The sequence below is a fragment of the Ylistrum balloti genome, unplaced genomic scaffold, assembly GCF_031769215.1.
Source record: "Ylistrum balloti isolate Yb309-2 unplaced genomic scaffold, AGI_CSIRO_Ybal_v1 Utg371156, whole genome shotgun sequence".
In the NCBI taxonomy this organism is placed as follows: domain Eukaryota; kingdom Metazoa; phylum Mollusca; class Bivalvia; order Pectinida; family Pectinidae; genus Ylistrum; species Ylistrum balloti.
The window spans coordinates 143,064-168,650 of NW_026782633.1; the positions used below are offsets into that span (position 1 = coordinate 143,064).

At 34.4% G+C, this 25,587-nt stretch overlaps 1 protein-coding gene across 1 annotated transcript in view; it reads right to left on the minus strand.

Annotated features, from left to right (window-relative positions):
• Positions 1-24,219, minus strand: part of LOC132561153 (thrombospondin type-1 domain-containing protein 4-like) — a 59,901-nt gene extending 35,682 nt beyond the window's left edge. The window contains exon 1 of the mRNA XM_060225880.1: positions 23,732-24,219. Within this exon, the coding sequence (XP_060081863.1) occupies positions 23,732-23,748 (17 nt within the window). The 5' untranslated portion in view covers positions 23,749-24,219. The remainder of the gene's footprint in view (positions 1-23,731) is intronic.
• Between the last annotated feature and the right edge of the window lie 1,368 nt (positions 24,220-25,587).

The window sequence follows — 25,587 nt, forward strand, 5'->3', positions numbered from 1 at the left end:
ACAAGGTATTTTTTTTCGATTTTATTCTCTCTTACAAAATTGTGAGAATTCAGTCCCTTGAAAATCCAAGTCCATGTACATGTTCGACAGCGTAACCTTCAGTGATATATCAGTTCTATATTGACGAATATATACTGTAAAGTAAGTAATTTTCGCGGGGGAATTTATTTAGATTAATTTCAGGAAAACTGGTAGAATCAATGTAAGTATATTTATTGAGTGAAATTTATCCATGAAATCAAATGTCCACGAAAAAGTGATTTGAAAAAAAAACCCAAGGAAATAAAGCCCCGTCAAAATATAAAAACAATTAAATTCTGATTAGTAGAGACGTTTGTTAAAGTTAACAAATAAATGCATGTTATATTACACACGTATACTCCTGGGCGTATTTTCTGGTTCACCGATCCATGTTTGCACGCCTGGATGAATCCATTCACGCCATGTCGCCTCCCATGAGATTTTATACGTACCCTAAAATCACTTGTAGTAACATTCCGATACCTTAGGAGAAACATGTATCACTTTGCCTCTCAAACGCTAGTTCAATATTTTTATAATCCGTATATTTATGGTAAACACCTTATGCCATTAAATAGCAATATCGGAGTTTAAATCAACACACACAAATGTACTAACAGTTCTATACCACTAACTAGAACACAGGAGGCACACATATATAGTCGCACATATTTGATTATGAATTCAATTTTCAAAATCCTATTTCCAATTCAAACATAAGATATTTCAAGCTCACTATGTGATTGCACCAACCGTGTTTTTTATCATCGTATTTTAAAGAAAAAAAAGGAAATCATATTTCAACGTTATAAAAGGTGACAATCTGGATTTTTATCTTTTCATCTCAACTAAATATTGCATTATGAAGATTTTTATTACAGAAACTATAAATGCGACGCGATAATAAAATCCTATCCTCGTATTGAAACGTAAAGAAATGTATTTTTTAAAAGTTTGAAAACAAACATAAAACGGGATGATTGATCGCTATTTTCGCTGGTTTTTTCCTGTAGGAAAGATCCGAAATCAATAAAATAGCACATACGTTCAATAAGGATAAGTCGGCTGACTTTGTTAGGTCGTTGTAATTCAGCTCTGCTAGGATGTACATGTAATTTATACGATACGTTTGTGGATGTGGAGGCATATCAACAACATCAAAAGGCAGTTGTTGGTTTTTATTTCTATATATACACATATTTAGAAGATAAATCATGAATGAAGGTAATTAAATTTAACTATTCAATCTTCAGTGAAGGATTGTTTGTATAACGTGCATTGTAGGTACAACAGGACGATCTCCCATCAAAGTGCTTACTAAGCTCGATGCTGTTTAACTTCGGCACAAGGTCTGGGCACTCAACCCATTATTCGTCTATATCCCTGAATATATTTTGTAATGAACAACATGTCTGTGTATGAAATAAACATTGATCCTAAAACATAGAAATAAAATTATTAGATGAACTTAATTATAAAGTATTATCAGCAGAAATACTTCATCAGTGAACATCAGGGAGGGGATGGTGGGCGGGTCGCGCAATAATAACGCATTCCCCTCTCACTAAAACGACTGTGGTTCAAATTCCTGATCGCACATGGGAAGTTATGGGATCACCTGACTGAGACAATATGAGCTTATAATTTATAATGAAGACGAGAATAAGTGGAAATACATGTAGCTTATTTCCTTGAGTATACACAAATAAGTGCATACAGTTTATCACGTCGGCCAAATCGAGGATATTTATACATTTAATGTTTGAAGTTAAAACACGATTAAAGGTTTTATCTGGCGTGATCGTTTAAAAGTTTCCCAATTATAGGGTTATAAAAATTATCTTGATCGTGGTTTGCAAAATCATTTATGGTAGATGATAAATTAAATTTTCTATACCGCGGTGACGAGTCTTTGGTATTTCAAACAAGGTCACTTTTTATCATAGCTATTTGTCGAGCGACTGATTTTGAAAACATTATAAAGACGCATACGTCCATAATTCATTTTTCCCAAAGTATGCAAAACTCCTGTCTAGCGGTCTCGTCTGTCGATACGAATGGTTTTATAAGGCAAATTGTGTTGAACTCGTTTGATTGTCAAAAGTAATATTCAAGCCAAGGGTTATTAAATCTATCATAAAAAGCTTTCCTACATGTAATCGAGCATTCATCTTCGCTATCATTTCTCTCAACATTTGAATACCACATGCGATGAGAAAGAGAAAAACTAAACTAACTTAAGACAGATAAACAAAAGGAACAGAAACGAAAGTAATTTACATACATTGTGTACATCGTATTATGTATATTAGAAATAAGATATCCGTACGGACGGGACATAAATTGATATATCACTATATTTCATTTCCCTGGCGACTATTTGCTGTTCATTTCGCCCTGAAATTGTTCCCGCACATTTATTTAAATAAACTGAACTGAAGTTTTGTATGTAGATGTTATATAGAAAAGATTCAAGAACAGTTTCTAGAGTTATGGACCTAGAATTTCGAAAGTTTAAAGGAAACATCTGTTTACGCTAAATTTCTCAGTGTTGGATTGGCAAAAGCATATTTGCATATTTGATTGTACTTTTTTTTATCAAAAGGATTGATATCAACTATTTTATCCTCGCATTAAGTCATGTTAAATATACATTTGACATGCATCAGGCGACAAAACAAAAACAAAAACAAAACAAACAAAAAACGAAAAAAAAAAAAAAAAAACGTGCCCGCGACGAGTGAAGAGCTATAACACCGATACAGAATATATGAAGAGGTAAGATGTAAACCATAGATCCATGTATTCAGTGTTTTGAATATATACACTCTATATATGAACAGCTGGCAAACGCTTTCACTGTTCTATAACTGCTTTCAGTGTTCATGTATTCCATCCAGGCCAACCAACACTTTAACTAATCCTGTATTCCATCCAGGCCAACTTACACTTTAACTGGTCCTGTATTCAATCCAGGCCAACCAACACTTTAACTGGTCCTGTATTCCATCCAGGCCAACCAACACTTTAACTAATCCTGTATTCCATCCAGGCCAACTTACACTTTAACTGGTCCTGTATTCAATCCAGGCCAACCAACACTTTAACTGGTCCTGTATTCCATCCAGGCCAACCAACACTTTAACTGGTCTTGTATTCCATCCAGGCCAACCAACACTTTAACTGATCCTGTATTCCATCCAGGCCAACCAACACTTTAACTGGTCCTGTATTCCATCCAGGCCAACCAACATTTTAACTTGTCCTGTATTCCATCCAGGCCAAACAACACTTTAACTTATCCTGTATTCCATCCAGCCCAACCAACACTATAACTGGTCCTGTGTTCCAACCAGACTTATCAAAACATCACCGTTTCAATTCCATTCAGGCCAACAAACGTCTTCACTGTTCACACAATTTATCCAGGACAACGAAAGCTTTCACTGTTAACATATTTCATTCAGGCCAACCAACTCTTTCATCGTTCCTACATTCAATCCAGGCCAACCAAAATTTTCACACTTCATCCAAGCTAACCAACGCTTTCACCGTTCCTGCATTCCATTCATACGAAGCGCAACTTTCACCATTCCAACACTACATCCAAATTTACAAATCTTTCATTTTGAAGCTGACCGCTTCTTTCACTGTACCTACAGTCGATCCAAGCTAACAAACCCTTTACCGTTCTTACATCCATTCTTACGAACCAGTGCTTTCATCTTTACCACATTCCATTTCAAACTGACCAACGTTTTTACTGTTTCTACATTCCATCCCGGACAAACAACGCTGTCACTTTTCCTGCATTCCATACAGGTTGACCAGTTCTATCACTATTCGTGCATTCATTCATGCTGACCAACGTTTTCACCTTTTTTTACACTCAATCCAATCTTACCAATACTTTCACCGTTCCTACATTTCAGCCAGGCTGACTAACGTTTTCACAGTTCCTGTATTCCGGCCGGCTACTTTTCGAACTCTTTATTGTCTGTGATCCATAGCACCCCTCCTTAATACATGTACTTTCAATCTAATACACTTGATCACAGTATTGTACAGTCAATGCACTTGGATCACAGTATTGTACGGTCAATGTACTTTGATCACAGAATTGTACAGTCAATAGATCACAGTATTCTACAGTCAATAGATCACAGTATTGTACAGTCAATAGATCACAGTATTGTACAGTCAATACACTTGGATCATAGTACTGAACAGTCAATACACTCTGATCATAGTATTGTACAGTCAATAGATCACAGTATTGTACAGTCAATATACTCTGATCACAGTATTGTACAATCAATAGATCACAGTATTGCACAGTCAATAGATCGCAGTATTGTACAGTCAATAGATCACAGTATTATACAGTCAATAGATCACAGTATTGTACAGTCAATAGATCACAGTATTGTACAGTCGATAGCTCACAGTATTGAACAGTCAATAGATCACAGTATTGAACAGTCAATAGATCACAGTATTGAACAGTCAATAGATCACAGTATTGTACAGTCAATAGATCACAGTATTGTACAGTCAATATACTCTGATCACAGTATTGTACACTCAATTGATCACAGTATTGTACAGTCAATAGGTCACAATATTGAACAGTCAATAGATCACAGTATTGCACAGTCAATAGATCACAGTATTGTACAGTCAATAGATCACAGTATTGTACAGTCGATAGATCACAGTATTGTACAGTCAATATACTCTGATCACAGTATTGTACAGTCAATAGATCACAGTATTGTACAGTCAATAGATCACAGTATTGTACAGTCAATAGATCACAGTATTGTACAGTCAATAGATCACAGTATTGTACAGTCAATAGATCACAGTATTGTACAGTCAATAGATCACAGTATTGTACAGTCAATAGATCACATTATTGTACAGTCAATAGATCACAGTATTGTACAGTCAATAGATCATAGTCTTGTATAGTCAATAGATCGCAGTATTGAACAGTCAATAGATCACAGTATTGTACAGTCAATAGATCACAGTATTGTACAGTCAATAGATCACAGTATTGTACAGTCAATAGATCACATTATTGTACAGTTAATAGATCGCAGTATTGTACAGTCAATAGATCATAGTATTGTACAGTCAATAGATCATAGTCTTGTATAGTCAATAGATCGCAGTATTGAACAGTCAATATACTCTGATCACAGTCAACGTTTAAGAACGAATGAAGATTTGACATACAATTAAACATGATTGACTGAAAGAAGACAACTGATGTTAAACCAAAAGACACATTCAGTGTACTTATGTAGAAATAAAGAGTATAATTTCATCGCTTTCTGATTTCAATGTAGAATGAAAATAACGACACACATTAGGATTAGAGCTTTTATTCTTGTGCTTCAAATGCTTAACAAGAATTCCGAAACATTGAAGACCTTATGGAAACATGTTGACATGTCGTTTCGTTACCCTACAAAAATTAAAAAAACAAACAAGGCAATGTCTCGATATGCATTTATGCGCCAGGAGATACAGTTGGACGATTGTTGAAAATGTTTTAAATAACTACATGTGCATTCAGTGTTTCGCTGATCTTGCGATGTCGGATGCAAATACAATTTATATACTGATGTCGCCTTATCTTTATGATAACATATTTATATTTCTAAAACGTCCTTATGAATATGATGACCATAGTTCTACTTAAAAAGCCAAGTCATTCGCACCGGTTATGATACTGATGTTGAACGCCAAACATGAAATACTTCTAAACATAAATCTTTTACGGTCTAATCGCCCCATTCATATTTTTATCACCGTGTTTCTTTATCAGATTCATTTCGTGTCTGGCAAGTACAAATAGCCCACACGATTAACTGATAACAGTTTTACTTGAGAAAATGATAATCAAATCCAGCCGACTAGTCTCCCCACTCAAGCACCTAAAATGTAACTACACACAAACTTGTTAAGTCGTTAAACACACGAAATTACTTTAAAATTATCTCAATATTGTTTTTTTCTTCTCAATCGTTTAGTTTACTTAGAAATAAATGTTTACATGAATACACATTAGGAAATTAGGTACAGTGCATCAAAATTAAATACACTTTGACATTGGTCTAATAGCATGGATGCGCTTGGATAATTTGATATTGAAATAAACACGCAGAGATGATGTAATCAGTACTCATATGTCAATCACGATATGAAACATGTTATTATTTCCCTTATGTGAAGTTTTAATGGGGTGTGTGATTTTTAACACCTTCCGGTCGAGGATATGTAAACACCTGAAGGTTTGCCGTCAACCACAACAAGTAACTTCAACTAAGATTAAGCTATCTGTGTGGGAACATCTTAACACTGTCAAACTACAATTGCACGCAACTCAATTCGTTTTGAAAAGTGTGGGACTAACTCTTGATATCACATTTCGACAAACATGTTTCAATTACTTTGAAGCACTTTCCCTTTGTTTTTTGCTCTCATAATTTACATTTTTGAAAGTAAAACTGACAAGTTGTGAACTTTTTTCATATTATTTTGTTCTTTTAAATTATGTCTGCGACATGTCTAAAATACATGCGTGGGTTTTCCTCTTACATCAATTCTGCGGCATTTTTTTTTTTTTTTTTTTTTGCAAAGTATGGAAATCCCTGCATGGTGAATGTGTTTTCAGTTAGAACATAAACTGTGCACATAACTTAAGGTTTAGACGGACGTATATTCAATTGTTTACTGTTTTGAAAAGCATGGTTTGCTTAAATGTTATTTACAACATCACGAGCACATATCTAGTTGATGTTTCGTTTTTGTCAAGGAAGAAAGTGGGACTTTTTCTAATATCATTTTCTGATAATTTGTTCGGTATTTTGGTATTTACAATGTATCTGTATCTCTGTCCATCGGTCAGTCATCTATAATGAATAAAACTAGGACAAGGTCGAAAGTGAAAATATATATATATCACAGCCCGAAAATTGCTTTAAACGAAGTTTTTTGCGAATGGCCATTAAACAAAAACTGTGACAGGACGAAAGGTTTTGGACAAATCATGAATCACTATTTTTATGGCGAAATTGCGTTGAGAAATCTTATGAATCATCTCTTTTACGTAACGATAAAATTAAAAACACAGATATCAAGGCAATGTTCTCACATTATTCCCGAAGGATGTCTTTAAAATACACGAAGCCTAACCAGACTTGCTAAACGATCTGGATATTATATATATACTTGTACATTTATTGGTTTTTAAGGCAAACAGTCATGCATACCACCCAAACAATTGTCATATAATACATGTGGATATGTTGAGAAATGTTAGTAACACTGTCATGTCAGGGCATATCCTAAGTATTTATAATCAAGATAAGCTTAAACGTGCACAGATGGTCTTCACAGATATATCAGGAGAGTTGAGAAGAGTTACGTCAGCCAAAAAGAAGAATATTTGTCAGTTTTACAAGCATCATCTGGTTAAAATAATATCCTAAAATAACGTGTTTGTAATTCAATGTCCTCATTCTAATATTATTTAAAAAGTGCCCGATACGTCAATTCCGACGCTTTTGAAAGAAACATCTTATTTACAATGTACATATTATATCAAAACTGCATAAAGTAAACAATACGACAACGAAATAAAACACAACGCATCAGCATTATGAATACGGATGGTTTCTCAGCTTTTATTTTCAAAAGTTGTTTCTACAAATAATCTCCAGTCTTTGTTGTAGAAAAAGAAGTTAAGTAAAAATCCGACAATTGAGTTTTGACTCTTGAAGAATCCCGTAAACATTCATATCTATGTCATCAATTGCCTTAACTGCGACGTCGCAAGGCAATCGACATTTACGATTTTAAGTCTCTGTCAGATGTCGACGTTTGATGTTCACGATAAGCATCATCTATGTAACAACGCCTCAACAAGCTACAGATGAGACACGGCACTTGTAGTGTTGGCAGTCAAGTAACAACTTAATGATAACTGCATAACCTATTGGCTGTACACTTCCCACTGTTCTCATCACTGAAGTGTCATCTTCAAACACTTCAAGATTGGCACAGCATGCACGTTTGTTTCGTTCAAATCACTGTTCCTCATTCAAGAATGCCAATCATCAACATTTGAGATTGTCAAATAATTTATTGTCAATTGTGATTAATCTATCGTACTAATGAATGAAACAAGTGTGAGCCATCTTCTTGTCAATCACGTCACATACGTATGTTCACCATCAGAAAAACATACGGTTGATTACCAAATTACATTTTCAAATACTATAATTTCATTTCAAGTCCTGTTTCCGTTTATTGTTTCATTCCTTCCCCAATCGTCTGGTGTGACTGAAACTTGTTAAAGCTTTGAAAATTTTGAAAAATGAAGGCACTACGCATATCTTTTTGGAGCTTTGGTAGCTAAAACAATGAAAGCCAGTAATAGTGTTTAACAAATCGTTTATCAATATCTGTACGGACATTTCAAAACCAAGATCACTTTACTTAAAGACCATTTCAAAATCGACACTACTTTGCTGAAATACCATTTCATTTTTGTTATTCTTATTTGTACATTGTATGTTTAAGAATTAAGACTAGGTCTCACAAAAACCATTAAATCACTGAACTGTACGTGTTTTTAACCACAAATTAATTGCAAAGTGATATAGCGTGTATACGATCGAGGGGTCTTACTATTAGGAAAAACTTACAATATTTTTGTTTAAACTCTTATCAGATGGTCACGTGATAAAATCAAAATCACAAAATGGCATATATTCTTTTTCTTTTTTCTTATATTTTCTTTTTCAACTCGATTTCAACTTTCAAAGTTGCCTCTCTTCAAAACATACTTGCTATAGACTACAGGAATATCCTCTGAAGCAGTAAGGTGTGTGTTTTTCGAAATAAGTCTTACTTTAGACAGGTTAATCTGTTCAAGAAGCAATTTGGCTCATAGTTGTATAATTTGCAACAGTAAACATGCATGAACAAATTGGCTGAATTGAACGCCAGCAATATAATTTTATGTGACTACACCAAAATACGATTTACATTCACAGCCATGCCATAAGTTTTGCGGAAAACGGCCACACCTTTAAGTATCAGTGGTATACAAATTGTTGTCGGGGCGGTTGATAGGCACCCTCTTGAGCTAATAAGAAAGGAGTTGGTATAAAATTGTAAAACAACAGCATTCGGACAATTAAACAAATTTCCCGTTCGATATAAAGAGGGCAAGATATGAACAATGAATATCTGTCTACATGATAACGAACTATTATAGTTAAAGAAAATGTATTCAGAGGGTGTCTTGAAGGTCGATCGTCCTATGCTGAAAGTAAGTAACTCGTTGTGTAATTTTGATTGATACATAGAAATGTCATGTTCTCCAAGTGATAACCGCATCAATAACAAAGGAAAATAAAGTAAAAAAATAAGTTTGCCTTTATCTGAAAACTCCTAATTATGATGATAATGATGATAAACATGACTAGGTCAATATAAGTTGCTGTTTCAAATACACAGTAAGATATGTATTTCAGTTAGAAAGTGACGTTTTATTACAGCTTTCAATGATAGTTATGGAGATAAGGAACTCTTTAGAAATGAAGACAATTGTAGACGTGTTATTGTGGTAACTCTTTAAACAAGCTAGCATGACGGGAAATATCAATCCACTAATTGTTGCTGTGCAATGGTTCAACTTTATCATTTCTACTTCCTCTGTGTTAAGCAGGGAACGTTTAGATTTAAGGGGATTTTAAGTCGAAAGCCTTGGCTAACGAAGTATCAGAAATATCAACGAAATGACCAATTCATTCAATCAAATATCAGTTTGGAATTGGTTCTTTTCTTGAGACTCTTTGTTTCAGCTGTAAGACTTTATTTTGCTTTTTTCAGACACATACATGGCATTCAGCTGATGCATTATGCCATTTGCCCCGAAATCTCGCGGCATTTTGAATATTGCTTTTTAACATAGGTGCATGAGATGGGAAATACTGCATACACGATTAAGCCTACAGATCAAGGATGTTGCAAAGGCGCAAGAACGCGAATACACCTGCTGGTTATTTACCCCTTAAACCTATCGGCCACTGAAGCCATGATCCTTGTACAAAAATGCAAGAAACATAGCAATCTTAATTTATATCTGAGGCTGTTTTTGTAGCAGAGTCATACTTTGTAAATACAATAAATAGTTACTGTTGAAGAGTCGCACTTCAAAACACTTCAAGAAAACACGCTGTACCAATTCTCTAAATACCATTCCCTGCCACTCCGTTATTGAGTACGCAGTCTAAGTTATCTTGCTCTTGGAAAATCGGGATAGAAAAAAAATGCTCACCGAGTTGGTACTGTTTCTTACAGACCAATTACCTGGCAATGTAATTCACCGATATAATATTACTGGTACTGTATCTGTATCAAACCCGAGCAGCAGAGACGTAGGAGTATGACTATTAATTGGCAGCTGCTTTCGTCAGGCAATTATCTACGTTGTACTTGTTGGTACACTAGAGTCCAGTTTGGGTTACATTCCGTCTTCTCCACGCATAACTTGACGTTTAGGCATCCCAATTAACATTTTGATAGATGGTCGTTCTTGAAGTTTCATGTGGAGTTTTAACTTTAAGTCTGTAGTTGTTGCTGTAGCCTAACTTCCAAACAAATATAAGATTGTGCAGATCTATCAAATAATTCTAAAAAATGTTATCCTCCGTTCTAAAATGTTTTTCTTCTCTTTAAAGTGTACATGTTTGATATCTTCATACCTAAAAGGCCATGTCGGAAATTTATACATTTGTTCAAAATTATATTGAAAGTCATTATTGCCAAAAACTAAGAACGCAGACTATTGGGAAGTCAATGGTTAAAAAGGGTGTCATTTGTACTCAACGATAGAAATAGTCGCTTCATAAATCGTCGGAAGTGTGATACACAAACTCGAAAAGAAGTTAAAGTAAAGTGATTCTAGTTTGTTGAATTGCGAACTATCCAACAGCTACTCGCAATTATGTTTCACCGCTGATGCAACATATATTATTTATTATCATTATGTTAGATGCACCTCTCTTAACGTCAACTTGTATTTTTTATTATTTCAGATCTCAGATTATGATATCGGGTAGCGTATTTGAAAAGTTTCCTTGCAACAGTCATGATTGGTGGATCACAGCAGGCATATTTTGGTATTTAAAAATTAAAGAAATACCAAATAATGATGAATTTTAATTTGATTATCTGAGTACAATAAAGGTATCGTTTTTTATACAATTTACCAAAATACCCAGCAGACCACGTTAAAACGTTATCCGGGAACCGCTGCCACAGACTGAGAACCATTGATGGCCTGTTGTTCTATACAATATTCGTACAGATAACTTTTTCTAAACAGTAGTAATGCAATGTCACGATGATCTGACCTGCAACTTTGAACACCTTTATCGTTACATTAGATTTACAGTTTTCTACATACTGTCATACTCAATATAACATTCTTGTGTTGACTATCAAGTATGCTATGACCAGTATCCAGTGGTCAACACGACCATGCACTACAAGCAATGCCACGTTTAGGGAATACTTGACTTTTTCATAGATAATGAAAAGGACATGTTTACCACGAGTTCCATTAATAAGATGCTGGACACCCTTAGCGTGCATCTCAGTGATCAAATATTTTCTAACAAACAGACAACAGTCAGACTAACCTGCTTGTAGTAGCATGGTACCTCACATGGTCATATCATTAAAGAATGCAAAAGAGCAGATAAATTATGCTTTATCTTGGTACTAGAGCAACTCCCCGATCATATGTTACGATCATGTTACTGAACAGCACAAGTGTAAAACAAAGAGCATTCAGTCGTCTTATCGTCAACTATGCCTTAATTATCACTGGTGAAAGTCACAGTATGTGTTGTTATAATTGTATTTTAAGCCATGTGAATATTTCTATGTAATTTGTATATATCTTTAGAAATAAAAACTGCTCATGATTTTGTCATCTGCTCTTGGTTGTATGGGATAGCTAAGAGAATAACACAATACGAGTTGTAACCACTCCCAAACCTTCGACAATTTATTCCAACTCAAAAAGCAACAACCAATCAATGTAACCAGGTATCATTCACAGTGTAGAGAGTAACGAAGTAACAAAATCTACAACACCTAATGAAGCCTTCCTATACTTGATATCCTGTCTGTTGCGATGGATCACGTTAGGCTGTCTAAGGTCACGGTGACTGCAGAGGGACATCTATTCAAATTAAGCAAACTACCCCCATATATTTTACACAAATGATATTAATCATAATTTTTTGAAGTGATTATATAAAAACATTATATATTTATCTATTTATATATATTTCATGTTTTGTGATAGCATACAGTGATTTTGATATATTTTAAAGGATAGCATAAATCATTGAGGGCGATGTTGTAATATTCATTCGATTGAAATATAATAGTGTACTCGGTTTTGACGGCAAATACATGCATGGAAGATAGTGACAAAGTTGAGAAACTAATGTGTATGATTATGTAAAATGAACTCATATTAATGTTTATAACGATAGATAATGAATGTCAATTTTACATCCTTCTGTAAAATGTGCTAGCCTAGCATGTGCAGTCGTGCAATGAATGTATGTTTGTAGGAAGTAGTCCTATTTCAGGCTTAAGAGATAAGATGACAAAATCTTGCCACGGAAATTATTCTTAACTTATTTTTTATTAGTAATGTATATCCAAATCTTTTTCCCTTACATAAGCAAAATGAAAGATAAAGATATTACTAGTGTTTACTACACCAGTCAATCGTACAGCAAATGGCAGTGGTTTGTGAGACTGATTACCTTATTCACTGTCGTTATGGCGATTTCAACAAGAGGCAATAACTGATTAAATGCTTGAATTACGATATCTTTATACTCATCAAACTCCGAATACTACCCTACTTGTATATAACAGCCACAGTGTCATAAATTAATAGTGCTTAGGTTAAACCACGTTTATTATTTTATACGTTATTAGCAATTTGTCCCATTATCTTTTTTCACTTCTTCATCGTTGGCAGCAAAAATAATGTAATATTATATTGTGTATGATGTAAATTTGATAACCTCGACTCTAATACCAGACTTCAGAAAGTGTCTGCCTGCCTTCCGAACATTCTCCCTCAAACCGCGGCAAGCACGTGTTATACAGCACCAGACGTCTAATCACTCGTGCTCTCTCACTTAATCTGCCACAAAATTACTTTTTAAAGTACAACGCCTACCTAGTCAAGGTCAATGAAGAGGTCACGATCATACTTGTTGATTTATTGTTGTTTGTACATTTTTTCGCCAGAAATACTCGACGATAAGATACGTGATACCATCATCAAACCTGCTGTGTTTGTTTACCGCTAATGAACGTTTGCTAATTACCAGACTGTGAACATGGGGTCATATTTAAGAATTCGTCAAGGGCGAGACTAACATCTTAAGTATTTTTTAAACCTTCTTACAGGTTGATACGACGAGATAATATCGTGTACTAATTGAGATACGTACTGAAGATAATCCTGCTGAGCACGTGTTGATTACATGCTGTGCATAATGAAGCAAGATGAATGTTCAACATGTAAATATATCACTAAGATGTCTCCGACAATTTGCATTTTTTTTTTTGCAATTGCTTGCAATATGTATGCTATTTTTTCTGTTTACCTTTACAGTCAATTAAACAGTGATGAATATCCCATGCTAAATGAGGCTTACTTTTATAGCATAGATAAATCGGTCAATGTGTTGTACGCTCTGAACATGGCAATGTTTTATATTTATGTAGACTGAAATAATGTTGATATTGCTATCAGATACCTTTGATGATGATTTGCATATTGGGAAAAAATAATTATCTTAAGATTTTTGGAATTATGCACGGCCCATTTAATAGGGTGATTGTATCTAAGGCAAATGCTCTGTTGTGGTTCTTACGTAACGCCACGGCGAAGATAACCTGCGAAGTTAGCTTTGATGAAAATAGGAAAATGAAGCACCTGCGTATTATCATGATGGGAGGTTGAAATTTGATGATGTATAATGGATACATTCCGTTCCATCATGTCCAGTGGAAGGCTAATTTGAAGATACCGATAGTTAATTTTCATCAGGAAAGTAATGGATATCATTCAATCGTTTTTCATATGATAGCATATCGCATCAACGACTGATGCATATTAGGATTGGACAGTCAAATTCCAAATGAATTGTAAAGGTCAAAGCGGAAATTTAGCCTGTTCTAGGCCACATAATGATTGTGTCTGTTGCCTTTGCCATCTGTTCTGATCTGTTGTGACGTATCCATACTTCATGCCAATACCGATTTGTTTATATATAAATATATTTTTATTTGGTTGATAATAATTTCGAAATTTAAAGATATTGTTTAGCTTTGCTAGTCTATCCTAATTCTATTTCTTAATCGAAAATACGAAGTGATGTTTTAATGCAATCATATATACAGCTGAGAATACATATGTGCTCAAGGGTTCATCAGTGATTCTAAGGACTTCTGAGTCATTCGAGACACCAGAGAAAAAAAACGAAATTGAACAAAAGAATTTTGGAAGGAAGCTGCATTAGCCCCCGTAATTTAATACATTTGTAAATTTTCATATATTAGATAATTTCAAAAGGACGTAAATTTCATGTGTATATCTGTATTGAGAATGATATTAATATCACATCAACACATCATTAAACATCTAGGTGTATTAATCAATGCAATCATCAGTCTCTCATTATAAAACGTCTCCTTGTTTAAGAACGATGACAAAAGAGAGTCGCTTAATTTGGTCTGCAGATAATGTCAATGCTTTAATCATGAAAATACAATCTTGAAGATTGTATAAAAGGTACACATGTGAACAGCACCTCTTAATACATGGGTTAGAAACTGCATAAGTTGTCTTGTCATTAAAAGACTCGTCAGTAAAAATAATGCCCTAAATTTCTAAGCCTTGTAGGCTGATGAAGGAAATCAAGAGAGAATCGACAACAAAAGTCAAAACCTAGACAGAAAGGTGTTCCAGCCCCATGATTCCCTATATTTCGCAATATTTATATGCCAAGTATATGTGTATATCCTGAACCGTGCAACTTTCTATTTAATTAAAATGCGGTATGTAGGTTACTTAAAACCTCTGGGACTAAACCAAGTATATTCAAATATAGTCACGAGTTGATCAAACAGGTATTGAATCTTATTTCAAAGTTATATTTTATAGGCTTGAAGATTCGCCACTTCGAAGTAAAAGATTTATTGTTTCAAAAAGAAGTGTTTATCTTAAACACGCAAAACAATTTAAACCAACAAGACAACAATGAATACAGATACAATCTGTATAGAAATGTAGAAATAACGACAAGTATATTGATTATTTGTGAAAGAATAGGAACAGGAAATAAAAACTACATATTTTGAGGTAATTATTTTGTCTTTAGTAATGGAGTTTCTGTTGAACTGCTAACACTTAAGCTCTCTAATATATGAACCGTTGCAGACACTCTGATGTGGATATTTACGAAATTAGCCCTGTACCAGAATGATTTGATAAAAGCATTATCAATGACACCGTACATGGATATTATGGTCGTCATCTGAAAGCGCTAACCTTGCAACATTGATGTTATGCTTAAAAACGTAATTACTTTTTGCAAAGGTAAGTAGCAATTTATAGACGGAAGGGATTCATTAAAAAAACTCGCTATGGTGTAACTTGATACATCTTTAAAGTCTAGCATAGAACTGAGACGAATACTAATTATCACTTACACAAAAGAAGATATTAACCATGTTATGTATATATATTACCGCATCTTGAAACATTCACTTGCACCATCCTAATGTCAAACATTTTAGTAACACTGAAAGTACCAAGGTGTAAACCCTGTGTATTCAACATTGTGAAAACGAAAACGCATACCTGACTGGGATTTTGTAATGTGATAAAATTTCAATTTACTTTTTATTAAAGAGTTATACTCATACTTAAGAAATACTCTGATGTAAGCAAGTAATAACTGTGATTGGACGAGCAAATCAGGAGTGAACAACGACGAAAACAAGAAATACCCTTATCTAAAACGAGGAAAGACATTTCAAGCGAGGAATACAAAAATGTAAACGAGGAATAACCTTCCGAAAACGAATAGACAGATATATACAACATATATCAATATGTAAACGAGATAGTATTCTATTCTAACAAACCATACCCTTTGTCAACATAAAATAACCGTATCTAAACCAGGAACACCACTTTGTAAATGTGGAATAACCATATTTAAACCAGGAGTACTTTTACGTAAACAAAAAATAACAACACGGTAACAAGGATTGTTTTACATTAACAAGAAACATTCGTACGTAAATGATATATAATACTCGGGGGTATGTGATATAAGAAACTGGCGTAAGTGGATGTTTATACAGGTAAAAGGAAACTTAGCTGCTCTGTGTTCTGCGGTTCTTCCAATGAATTTGATTCTGGTGCTTCCTACCGAAGGTATCTCTCCTGTAGCATATCTTAATTTACGTTTTATAAAACTGGGAGATATACGTCTGGGAAAATGACGTATATGATGTAACACTAATTGGTAGTCCGAAATAGTTCCCTTCGCGAAGAAGGTGGCGTTATGCGACTATCACCTATTAGTAAAAGATAACAAAGAGAACAAAACAATACATATATGTAGGTTAGCTTAGCTCCTTTGTAAAATAAATTCTGCGCTCTTATCACTCTATAGTAACTTAAACCCTTTGGGTTTTGAATATATAGAATATGTTTTCTCGATTATTATACGGTAAATGTCTACAGAATTTACTAATAAATCGACTACTACAAGGTCTCCATTAACACATTAATTAAATTTTATTTTAAGTCTTGTTATCTTCACTATCTACTTATTGCTTGTTTAAAAAAAAGAACGTCGCAGTGACTCATTGGTTTCATCATGTACATACGACCACATCTTACTAGGTCTTACTGTTTACGATAGAATGCACCTGAGTTAAACAGTATTCTCCTGTCTGTCTTTTCATCTTTACACGGTACCCAAAGGGGAGAGCTAAAATCACCGAGGAGAACAGGGCTCTGCAGCGTACTGCGTATGAAGAAAGGAGCATCATACCTTTTTTTATAGTGGGCTGTCCTAATTGTTATACTGCTAGATAGTAACACGTGCGCTCTGTGCTTAACATAATTTCACACCATTTGTTCTTCATCAAGAATGTTCATTTAGCACCGAATTGAGGTCAATGTCGTACAAAGTGCGAACAAATGTAATCATTTAATGATAGATACTGATGCATAGTCATAACACAATATTAAAGAGGAAGATGGTGTGGCGTGTATCTCATCAAACATTCGTCAGAAACAAACATCAGTCTTCCTAATTTACAAAACAAACACGACCACACAATTGCAAAAACGAGGTTCAATAGGGATTCCTAAAAGGAAATAGACGCTTTCTTGTATTTCTAAAATAGTATTTATGGAAATGATAATTAATTGAGACTAAAAAGCAACCGCATGCCAATTTCTGATTTTGTACTTCATTTCACAGAAACATCTTACTCGTACACATTCTGTACGTATATTTGTATTGTATGCTAAAAGACATAATAGTTCCTCTCTTCCCCTCCTTCTTAAGATCGATATTCACGCCTAACGTCGACTTTGTGGTGGAAACAAGAAAGTCCTAGTCACGACGAAATGTGAAATGCTAGCAGAATCTAAGACAATGTGTTCCGGAAGAATAAGCTATCTTCTTCGATAACGAAATCTCAATAGAAATATCAACCACTTAAAGTAAGGTCGTGGTCTCAAAGTAACCAACGGGGTAGTAGTTACAACGTATCAAATCAACTTACTTGCTAAAAGCCAATATATTGGTTGTTCATTACATCGAACTGTATACAATAATTTTTTCCTCAGAATTTTCATCAACCTGCATTTAAAAAAATACTGTAGATATTCTAGGTGTACGGTTCTCCCAACCAGAGACAATGTGATTTTCCCATGAAGCTTATAATCAAAGTGTCCCGGACTGCCGTGGTTATGTATGTCATTGGACAGGATTTGAGGGCATAGTGTTTAGCGAGGTAGAGACCAACTACTCGAAAATCCCAGCAAACGAACGAATCCCTACATGCTACGTTATGACAGCATCTAACCAGTACATATGTGCCCTCATCTTAACGTTAATACAAATAGATAGACGTTCTGCATACACGACTCGAAATGTTATACATTAAAACGGACACGATACCTCATTAAGCTCCAACCAGATACATATATACGATATACAAGTACATCTGGTAATAAAAGCATGCCTATTGCATCATGTATACACCATCGAATTTTTAATAAGCCTACTTGTTAATTCTAATTCATTCGCACAGATATCTTCTTTAGAATCTACACAGTCAAATGATCTAACCTTGTAACATGGTTGTTTGTGCTTTTTTATTCCTATTTTTACGGCATTTAACGTTCTTGCAACAGCCAAGCTTCTATGAGTGTCTCGCATGGCTTTGTGTATTGTTAAACAACATTTGTCTTCATTGACAGGTCGTTATTTGTTATCATGTTCGAGCTGGAACTAATTCAATTTCTCGCAAAGATGTAAGGTAAGCCACTTTAAATAACTTCTTAGTAAATATTGTTTTTGTTCCATCTTGTACATCAACATAAAGATACTGAAACAATCAGAACAAATCTATGACACTGAGTACAACATCTGTAATCTTCACATTTCCTGCACTTTTTGCTTTGTTCTGGCAGCAGTTCGCTCTCGGCGTTAGGTTGAGCTGTAGCCAAGCTGGGAGACATTAAGTACCCACCTATTCGACTACCTGAATAACAGTTATGATTTAATGGTTTGCTTATTGACAGTATGTCTAGGTTTCAACATTTCAGTATAAGTGACCATGCCGCCTGTGGACATCTTCTTTATGTGACCCATAAGTATGACGTTTTGAGGATGAACGGGATGCGGGCGATCGTAAATGTTTTTTCATGTATTTCACTTTGGCGGACTATCAAATATCATGATAAGTTGATACATTCAAAAATGACCAGAAACGAACATGCACTCCGTTCTCAGGTGAAGGAGCTTCAAATATTACATGTGATTTATAGACGATTTCTAAAAGGATCAAACAGTTGTATGATGCAATAACACTATTGGACTGTATCTTGTTTCTAAATGTGTAACAAACAATGTTAGGTTATCACACTTGTAGGTCCTCTATATAGTTCAAGAGCTTAACCTAGTCACTAGAGGTGCATTATGTGTCATGTGTTCTACATACACTGCACTCTCTATAATCACTTTGTTATTTCAAACTGATATTTTTGTCTGAGTATCAAAAATAGCATAATTGATAGTTACTTATGAATGTTTTTGCTATGATTGTCGTTTCGTGATCAGCTAAACCATTTTGATAAGGAGTCGATTTGTGTGACTACCTCACTGAACAACATACTGGAGGCCAGCCGCATGATATCATTAGCAATTAGCGTAAAGTTGCCAAGAACACAACCACATAAACACAGATACCTGAGAATCAACTTCCTGAGAAACACAAAACCGCCACGGGTTGAGAGCGTCGAACCTCGAACCTCGGTTCTTTATTTCATGTAACAAATGAGGTAAGGTTTGTCTCAACCCATTACAATACTAATATAATTAAATACTTAATGCATAGCAATACTAACTACTCACTGCAATACTGAAGTCATCACAATACTAAACCCACCACAATACTAAACCTATCACAATACTAAACCCACTACAAGACTAAACCTATTACAATACTAAACCCGCCACAATATTAAACCCATTACAATACTAAACCCATCACAATACTAAACCCATTACAATACTTAACCCATTACAACAGTAAACCCATCACAATGCTAACCCACCACAATACTAAACCCATTACAATACTAAACCCATTACAATACTGAACCCATTACAATACTAAACCCACCACAATATTAAACCCATTACAATACTGAACCCATTACAATACTGAATCCATTACAATACTAAACACATTACAATACTTAACCCATTACAACAGTAAACCCACCACAATACTAAACCCACCACAATACTTTACCCAACACAATACCAAACAAATCACAATTCTGAACCCATAACAATATTAAACCCATTACAATGCTGAACCCATCACAATACTAAACCCATTACAATACTTAACCCATCACAATACCAAACACATCACAATACTGAACCCATTACAATACTAAACCCACCACAATACTAAACCCATTACAATACTAAACCAATCACAATACTTAACCCATTACAATACCAAACCCATCACAATACTGAACCCATCAAAATACTAAACCCACCACAATACTAAACCCATTACAATACTAAACCCATCAAAATACTAAACCCACCACAATACTAAACCCATTACAATACTAAACCCATCAAAATACTTAACCCACCACAATACTGAACCCATCAAAATACTAAACCCACCACAATACTAAACCCACCACAATACTAAACCCACCACAATACTTTACCCACCACAATACTAAACCCACCACAATACTAAACCCATTACAATACTAAACCCATCAAAATACTTAACCCACCACAATACTGAACCCATCAAAATACTAAACCCACCACAATACTAAACCCATTACAATACTAAACCCATCAAAATACTAAACCCACCACAATATTAAACCCATTACAATTCTGAACCAATCACAATACTTAACCCATTACAATACCAAACCCATCACAATACTGAACCCATCAAAATACTAAACCCACCACAATACTAAACCCATTACAATACTAAACCCATCAAAATACTAAACCCACCACAATACTAAACCCATTACAATACTAAACCAATCAAAATACTTAACCCACCACAATACTGAACCCATCAAAATACTAAACCCACCACAATACTAAACCCATCAAAATACTAAACCCATCAAAATACTTAACCCACCACAATACTGAACCCATCAAAATACTAAACCCACCACAATACTAAACCCATTACAATACTAAACCCATCAAAATACTTTACCCACCACAATACTGAACCCATCAAAATACTAAACCCACCACAATACTAAACCCATTACAATACTAAACCCATCACAATACTAAACCCATTACAATACTGAACCCATCACAATACTAAACCTATTACAATACTAAACCCTCCATCACAATACTGAACCCATCACAATACAGAACTCATCAAAATACTAAACCCACCACAATACTAAACCCATTACAATACTAAACCCATTACAATACTAAACCCATCAAAATACTAAACCCACCACAATACTGAACCCATCAAAATACTAAACCCACCACAATACTAAACCCATCAAAATACTAAACCCATCAAAATACTTAACCCACCACAATACTGAACCCATCAAAATACTAAACCCACCACAATACTAAACCCATTACAATACTGAACCCATCACAATACCAAACACATCACAATACTGAACCCATTACAATACTAAACCCATTACAATACTAAACCCACCACAATACTAAACCCATTACAATACTAAACCATTACAATACTAAACCCACCACAATACTAAACCCATCAAAATACTTAACCCACCACAATACTGAATCCATTACAATACTAAACACATCACAATACTGAACCCATTACAATACTAAACCCATCGAAATACTTTACCCACCACAATACTGAACCCATCAAAATACTGAACCCATCAAAATACTAAACCCACCACAATACTAAACCCATTACAATACTGAACCCATCAAAATACTTTACCCACCACAATACTAAACCCACCACAATACTAAACCCACCACAATACTTTACCCACCACAATACTAAACCCACCACAATACTAAACCCACCACAATACTAAACCCATTACAATACTAAACCCACCAAAATACTTTACCCACCACAATACTGAACCCATCAAAATACTAAACCCACCACAATACTAAACCCATTACAATACTAAACCCATCAAAATACTTTACCCACCACAATACTAAACCCATTACAATACTGAACCCATCAAAATACTTTACCCACCACAATACTGAACCCATCAAAATACTTTACCCACCAAAATACTTTACCCACCACAATACTGAACCCATCAAAATACTTTACCCACCACAATACTAAACCCATCGAAATACTTTACCCACCACAATACTTTACCCATTACAATACTTTACCCACCACAATACTTTACCCACCACAATACTAAACCCATCACAATACTAAACCCACCACAATACTGAATCTATCCCAATACTATACTGAACATACATGTTTATTGACACAAGTTAGTCCAATACTAGATCTATACATGTCCATAGACATCAAAACGAAATATTTTGTTCAGACCTAGAATTATATATTTTTTCATGGTAATTGTGTGAACGTTATCTATGCTTCATAATGTTAATTTAGAGTTTTTATGTCAATTGGTAATTACTGAGATACAACATAACGTGAAGAGGACACTTTTTTATCAGACTTTTGTGCTGCAGTGAAATAGATGCTCATTTCAAAGACCATTAACTTTTTGGCAGGAACGTTTAACAGACCATCTTCCAGGGCACGTTTTTTCTAAGTTAGATCGTTAGCAGTCTTTATGAAAAGATAAGATACCATCCTATTCTTTATTGATTAGGGGGAGTTGGGTAGCACTTTTACTCGTTAATAGCAAATGCTTTGTAATATTTTCTGATATGTAATTAGTTTTTGTTTCTGATGTGCAACTCGTTTTAGTTTCTGATAAGTAATTTTCTTTAGTTTCTGATATGTAAATAATTTTAGTTTCTGATATGTAATCAGTTTCAGTTTCTGATATGTAAATAATTTTAGTTTCTGATATGTAATCAGTTTCAGTTTCTGATATGTAAATAATTTTAACTTCTGATATGTAATCAGTTTCAGTTTCTGAAATGTAATTACTTCTAGTTTCTGATACAAAATTAGCTTTAGTTTCTGATACGTAATTAGGCAAAATTGGTTATAGTGTGTGACGGTTGGACAGAATTGATTATCAGACGAAAATAAATATGCATAATATGGAAACTTCGACATGCGTTTTCGTTCCCAATTTTCCAATCTGGCAAAACTACAGTCTGTCATTCTTACAGTCATCTTTCAACGTTTTACGACAGTTCAAAGACAGACGACCTAATAGAATTCTGAAGCGTGCTACGATAGTCAGTGTTCAGCTACCTAGTAAACTATAATTTTCAAACAGATACAATCGGTTAGGTATCCTTATCTTTTCCAACTGTCCACAAAACAGAAGAATATACTGTAAAATGCACATTTTCAAGAGACAACCATACAAATCGACATTTTAAATACCATTACAAGGACAGCCATATCGACGGATCCAGACAATCAAAATGCTCCCAACATGCTGAGCCGATGAAAATGAACATGTTTGATACATATTTGAAATCATAAATGTACGTGATAACTGTATTTGTTTTCACGAATATTCCAGATCCAAATATCTTAAATTTGTCAAACTTTTCAATATTACTTCAGTACATTGCAAAGATGACATACTCACTGTGAAATCAACTTCATCTGTAGTCCGGAATATTTCTTGTGTCGATGAAAATGCACACTGTTTAATCCTTTAGTATCATCTCCACGGGAAATTTCCAAACAGGGCAAAGCTATTATCGAAAAAAATATTAAAGGAATAGATTTTTCTTGAATCACTTAAAACACTAATCCCAGTCAGGAGCTGAAATGTTTACAGGTAGTAATATGTTTCTGTTCACAGGTGTTGTAGACTGTTATTCTATACTAAAAGCCAAACATCTGACTTTCTCTTTCACATCGCACACTTAGTAGTGCAGGTTTTCCCGTACAAATGAAAAGTTTAAAGAGAAATTGTTTACAAAGTCAAGTCAAACCTGTAATGCTTCCAATTTAAATACCCTCGGCAGATGATCCCAGGTAAAACATGAAAAACATTTTGTATAATGTGTGGTCACACATATATGTTACACAGTAAACTTAGATGTTGAGAGCGGTCTCTAATACCGCGTGGTCTATTAGCAGCGCGCGAATAGAAATGAACACACACTCGTCGCATTTCACCAATGCACCGCTGAAATCACATGTGTATAGCAATACTCTTAAAAGTCACCGAGCTGCTTGTAAAGTGAAATAGACTGTGATTTTCTGCGTAAAGGATTAAAACTCCATCAACTATATGTTATAGCTAACATATATATATATCCCTGACCGACTGCTATATACATATAATTTGTTATGAACTAAACATATATGTGAGCATATATATAAGCAGACATCTACTACCATGTCTATATCGTCTCGCATAGATGCAAATCCATTTAAAACGCGCCCCTATCTTTTACTGCACATAGTACAAGTGTCAAGATTTTAAACATGCTCTTTTCCACCTCGTTGAAGACAAAAGAACAGTCATTTGACAGTCATTTTGCTTGACAAAGGAAAAACCTCAAAGCGGTTATAAACAGTTCACATACTTATAATCTTTAAAACTGAGAATAAAACCACCTTAATTTTGCGATTAGATTGAGTGAATCGTGCCTGAATCAATGGGTAATTGTAAACAGATTTTCGAAATGTCCACATCTTCAAGACAGCTCTGTGTAAGAATGCAAATTATCTAAGATGTTTATTTTTTATCCATTTAGACAAATGTGACGCCTTTTCCACTTGAACAGAAATATGAGACTTTCAAACAAATATAGCTAAGCTTTATAAGTGAAATAAACACCTGTAATCAATTTTCATTGTAAACTTTAACATGTATGTACTCTATTGAAAGAAACGTTTGTTATGAATGAAAATCATTCTCACACCGAGGAGGAAAGCAGACAACATGATGTGATATTTTCTCATCTGACACTGATAATATCTTTCCCTGATTGTGTACGATGGAGCATTTCTATATAAAAATCCATACCACAGTAATCTTCAAATTAAAAAAAAACAGTGCAACGAAATTTATTTTTTACATCAAAATGCTTTTTCGGTGGCCACGGTTTCACATTCTTAAATTTAGTAGCGGAATTTAAACAGGCTTAAGGTGGTAAAGAACAATTTGTATTGACTTAAATGAAATTTACTTGTGAAACTGACAAGGCAGGTTTATGTCTCATGTAAGTGATTTTCAACTGCATAACTACGACGGAAAAATATATCGTGTACGCTTGAGAGACAAGATTAAATAGTTAATTTATTCAGATTTATTTCAATTTTACCAGCTGCTCTGATAACGCATGCGTAACATTATAATCATGTCAATATATAATAGAAAGGGTCTGTATCTTCAATTTTGTTTGAAAACTTGTTTATAAAACCTACAGTATAATATTTCATGTATATTGAGTACCTGCTGTTGAATCGGGCGATCCGAATCTGAAT